General features: G+C 47.0%; 1 protein-coding gene across 1 annotated transcript in view; it reads right to left on the bottom strand.

The window, feature by feature from the left end:
• LOC103598519 (selenoprotein V) overlaps positions 1–5,340 on the bottom strand; it is an 11,112-nt gene that overhangs the window by 2,671 nt on the left and 3,101 nt on the right. Inside the window, 4 exon segments of the mRNA XM_008582516.1 lie at positions 3,626–3,738; positions 3,834–3,908; positions 4,020–4,073; positions 4,189–4,213. Coding sequence (XP_008580738.1) covers positions 3,661–3,738; positions 3,834–3,908; positions 4,020–4,073; positions 4,189–4,213 — 232 coding nt within the window. The 3' untranslated portion in view covers positions 3,626–3,660.

Below are 5,340 nucleotides of genomic sequence, written 5' to 3'. Positions count from 1 at the left end.
GCGGGAGCCGGTCTGTATGTGGGATCCGAACCCTCGGGCGGGAGCGCCGCCGCGCTTCCCAAGCGGCGCACTATCCAGTGCGCCACCGGGCCGGCCCAAAAATAAATTAATTTTTAAAAAAAGAAAGAAAGAAAGAAAAGGGCCGGCCCGTGGCTCACTCGGGAGAGTGCGGTGCTGATAACACCAAGGCCACGGGTTCGGATCCCATATAGGGATGACCGATTAGCTCACTGGGTGAGCGTGGTGCTGACAACACCAAGTCAAGGGGTAAGATCCCCTTACCGGTCATCTTTTTTTAAATAAATAAATAAATAATAAAAAAATTTTAAAAAGAAAGAAAGAAAGATACAGCAATCACAATAATACGTTGAACTTTCAAAAGGAGAGAACAGAACTGAGGTTACCAGAGGTGGGAAAGATGGAGGAGGCGGGGGGGTTAAGGTAATTGGTAAAGAGCCACAAAAAATGATGACATCGTATAACGTCGAATATACTAATTACCCTGATTTGAGCATCACTTATTGCACACAAGTCATTAATGATATTCAGCTCTGTACCTCACACATATGTACAATCAACTATGTTGCAATTTTTAAAAAAAGGCCAGCCAATGAGAGCACTACAGTTCCTTGGGCCTCAGTGATTGGTTCAGGGATGGACATGTGACCTACTCCAGGCCAATGGGAACTTACTGCAGGATTTACACCACCAGGAGGAGGAGCCTGCCTGAGAATAAAGCCAGAACCCAAAAAAGGGAAAAATGGCAAAAAGCAGAACCCAGAGTAGGAAAAAATCAGATTCCCAATGGCAATATTTTGGCACCTGGATCCAGCCATCCCTGAATCCAACAAAATTATACCCTAGACTTGTATTCCCAAGTGCCAATATTTTTTTGTCTAAAGCTAGTTTGAGCTAGGTTTTCTGTTGCAATCCAAAACAGACCTGACCGATTCCAATAACAGCAACAGCTGTCACTTACTGAAGAAGGTCTTTGGCAAGGCTGTACCTCACAACATCTAACCTCACCCCATTTCAGCCTTGTGTGGCTGGTGGATGCGGGATATGAACCTCGGTCTCTGTGATCCTGGAAACTGCATGTGAAACCACTACCATTTTTTGCGTATTAGCAGGTGTGGAAAACAGACCTCTCCCCTGCCTCCCTTGCTCCCCACCCACAGATGGGCTGCTAAAAAAATAGACCTACTAAGATCCTGGCACATAGTAGGTATTCAAAAAATCCTCTTTATAATTCTTTAAAAACAGCTACTAGTTCATGTGGACCTTGTCTGGATCCTGATTCTACAAACCAACTGTAAAAAGACATTTTTGAGACATTTCAGTGGATATTAAATGGTATTAAAACATTCTAAAATTTCTGTTAGATGTGATAATGGCCTTGTATTTCTGTTTTAAAAATTCATCTATCAGAAGGCCGGCCCATGGCTCACTCAGGAGAGTGTGGTGCTGATAACACCAAGGCCACGGGTTCAGATCCCTATGTAGGGATTGGGCCAGTTAGCTCACTTGGGAGAGCGACAACACCAAGCCAACGGTTAAGGTCCCCTTACTGGTCATCTTTTAAAAAAAACCTTAATTGGGCCGGCCCGTGGCTCACTCAGGAGAGTGTGGTGCTGATAACACCAAGGCCATGGGTTCAGATCCCTATGTAGGGATTGGGCCAGTTAGCTCACTTGGGAGAGCGACAACACCAAGCCAACGGTTAAGGTCCCCTTACTGGTCATCTTTTAAAAAAAACCTTAATTGGGCCGGCCCGTGGCTCACTCAGGAGAGTGTGGTGCTGATAACACCAAGGCCATGGGTTCAGATCCCTATGTAGGGATTGGGCCAGTTAGCTCACTTGGGAGAGCGACAACACCAAGCCAACGGTTAAGGTCCCCTTACTGGTCATCTTTTAAAAAAAACCTTAAATAAAAATTCATCTATTAGAGATGTGGATGGAAGTATTTACAGGTGAAATAACATGAGGTCCTGAATACACTTTAAAATACTACAGGAGAGGGTTGGCCGGTTAGCTCACTTGGTTTAGAGTGTGGTGCTGGTAACGCTAAGGTCAAGAGTTCAGACCCCTATAACCAGCTAGCCACCAAAAATAAAATAATAAAATAAAATACTGCCGTGCAAAAAGGAAGTGGGGAGAAAAACAGATGAAACAAGACAAGAGAAAGTTGATCATAGTTGATACGGGTGGCAGGTACTTCAAGTTCACCACACTATTCTCTCAACTCGTGTGTACGCCTAAAATTTTCCACCAAAATAGTTTGAAAAAAATCATAGCCTCCATTTATAGAAAATTCTAGAAGATGCAAACCAACCCGTGGTGACAGGAAGCAGATCAACAGTGGCCTAAGATGGAGTAGAGTTTGGGAAAACGTATAAAAGTTCTGGAGGAAATTTATGGAGGCGATGGGTATGTTCATTACCTTGATTTTGGTGATGGTTTCCCAGGTGTATATGTCAAAACTAATCAACTTGTACACTTTAAACATGGATTGTTTCTTATACACCACTTATATCTTGATAAAGTTAAAAACAAATGTAAAATATAGATGGTATATGCAACAGACAAAATGCTAAACCGGCAGCAGCTTGCAAATTTGTATATAGTAAGTGCCTCTAAAAACCCAGTACTGGTGGCAGATTATTGTGCATGTGCTCTAATACCTTCGAACACCATTACCTAGAGCTTTCTACCAGAATGGATTCCATGTTCTATATCTGCAATCCAATCCAGTACGCTAGCTGTAGTGGATTGAATTATGTCTCCCAAAACTCATTGAAGATTGAATTGTGTCCCCCAAGTTTTATGTATTAGAAACTTAGCCCCACCACCATGACTGTTAAGAGGGTGGGAAATCCTATTATGGTGATTGAAAGGTGGAATGTTGAAGAGGTGATTGGATTGTAGGATCATGCAGAAGTGAATGGATTAAAAATGGTGGTCAGGGGCATGGTTCTGAGGGCTTTAAAAGAAGAGGAGAGTTTGTCTTACTCTCTCTCTGCTTCCACAATCTTGCAATGTGAGATCCCTGGGTCACTGTCACCACCACCAGATGGACTTTGGACTTCCCAGCCTTAGAAACTGTAAGCAATAAATTTCATTTTTCTTTATAATTACCCAGTTCCATGTATTTTGTTATAAGCAACACAAAATGGACTAATAACACTAGCCACACGTGGCTATCGAGCCCTTGAAATGTGGCTAGTGGAACTAAAAAAACTGAATTTTTAATGTATTTAATTTTAATTAATTTAATTTTAAATTTACAGGCCTTATGCTGTCATTGAAGAGCACAGCTTTACAACTAAAAGCTAAAAAAAAATTTTTTTTGAACTCTTTTGAAAAACAAATGTATAGTTGACTTACACTGTGCCCTACTCTGAGCTGTGTTCTATGTATTACCTGATATAAGTCTCATGGAATGATCTCAACAATCCCATTTTATAGATGAGGAAACTGAGGCTCAGGAAATAGTGTAGGTAACTTGTCATGATTTTAACTGTGAGGACTGGCTGAGCTAGGAAAGGAACCAAGACGTGCTCTGCCCTGGCCTCCTCCCCACCCGCCCACCCCTCCCTCCTGCCCCCTCCACAGCCCCTCACTCACCTCCAGCTCCTCACTTCCAGCTCTGCCGGTTGCCACTACCTTTTCTTGATCTCCTCATTGATAATGCTCACAATTTTCTGCAGCCTGGCCTCATCCACAAAGCCATCGCCTTTCTGGGCACAGAAGGGAAAGAGCACAGGCATGTCTCCTACCCACCAGGACCCAGTACCCACCTCCCTCCCTGTCCAGGATCCTTGCTCAGAATCACCTTCTTGGAATGGACCAGTTTCCCATCCACAAACACTTCAAACTCCCCGGTAGCCTGGTCAGCTCGGTTCTCCTCCTGGGGAGGGAACGTCAGGGGTTGGGGAAGTCTGAGAGCTCCCCTCCGAGCCCCTTGGGGTCTTCAGAGCCCTGACCACCCCCCATTCCCCCAGGTCACCAGCACACTTACAAAGAGCAGGTGATTTGGAAATTGCTGCTCCAGACTCTTTTTCAGTAGAATGTACTGAGGGGAGGAGATGGGATCATGAGATCACAGGGTCATAGGAGAGGGGAAACAGGAACTCTTCCCAGTCTTCGTGCCCCACACTGCCTCCACCTCCAAAGCCAAAATGACTCACCCGAAGGCCATAGCTTCAGAGGCCACTGGATGCCACAGGCACAGGGCAGCAGGAGGGAGGCAGAGAGACACAAAGGATGACACTGCATCAGTATCCTCCCAAGCCCAGAGGGACCCCGTGAACACCTCAATCATATCATGTCCCTCCAATGCTCAGAACCCTCCAGTAGCACCATCTTACTCATGGTAAAAAGCCACAGTCCTCCCCATAGCCCACAAGCCACCACATGTTCTGCCCCATCGCCTCTCTGTCCCCATCTCCTCCCACTCTCCCCCCACCTCGTTCACCTGCTCTAGCCACAGAGACCACCTAGCTCCTCTTTCAACATCCAGGCACGCCCTGCCTCAGGGCCTTTGCACTGGTGGTTCCCTCTGCAGAATGCTCTTCCCCCACATGGCTCCTTCTCTCCCCTCCTCCAGGTCTCTGCTCTTATATCACCTCAGTGAGGCCTTCCTGACCACCACAGCTAAAGCTGTGACCCCACAAGACATCTTTTGTCCATAGCGCTGATCACCTGCTCATATACGAGATCCTTTACTATGTGTTGTATTTACTGTTTATTGCCTGCCCCTCCGCACCAGCATGTCAGCCACACAAGGTCAGTGGTCTCTGTGTTGTTCACTGCTGTGGCCCTGATGCCAAGAACAGGGCCTGGCACATGGTAGGTGCTTAAGAAATAGGTGTTGAATGAATGAATTCATGGATCCTTGGAGTCAGGAAAAGAGATAGAAAAGGAGATGGGGAGAGAAAAAGAGAGAGGGGAGAAGAGGGAACCGTGAGAGGGAGAAGGAGAAAGAGACACACAACACAGGGAAAGGAAAAGAGACAGAGTGAGCTGGGGAGAGAGAGCCGGAGCAGGAGAGAAGGCCTGGGCAGAGCTGGGGAGAGAGAGCCGGAGCAGGAGAGGAGCAGGAAAGATGGCCTGGGCAGAGCTGGGGAGAGAGAGCCGGAGCAGGAGAGGAGCAGGAGAGACGGCCTGGGCAGAGCTGGGGAGAGAGAGCCAGAGCAGGAGAGAAGGCCTGGGCAGAGCTGGGGAGAGAGAGCCGGAGCAGGAGAGAAGGCCTGGGCAGAGCTGGGGAGAGAGAGCCGGAGCAGGAGAGAAGGCCTGGGCAGAGCTGGGGGGAGAGAGCCGGAGCAGGAGAGGAGGCGGGG

This window comes from Galeopterus variegatus, unplaced genomic scaffold (genome assembly GCF_000696425.1).
Source record: "Galeopterus variegatus unplaced genomic scaffold, G_variegatus-3.0.2 Scaffold93, whole genome shotgun sequence".
Lineage (NCBI taxonomy): Eukaryota > Metazoa > Chordata > Mammalia > Dermoptera > Cynocephalidae > Galeopterus > Galeopterus variegatus.
The sequence above is the reverse complement of the archived record's forward strand: the minus strand, read 5'-3'. Positions and strand labels throughout refer to the sequence as shown.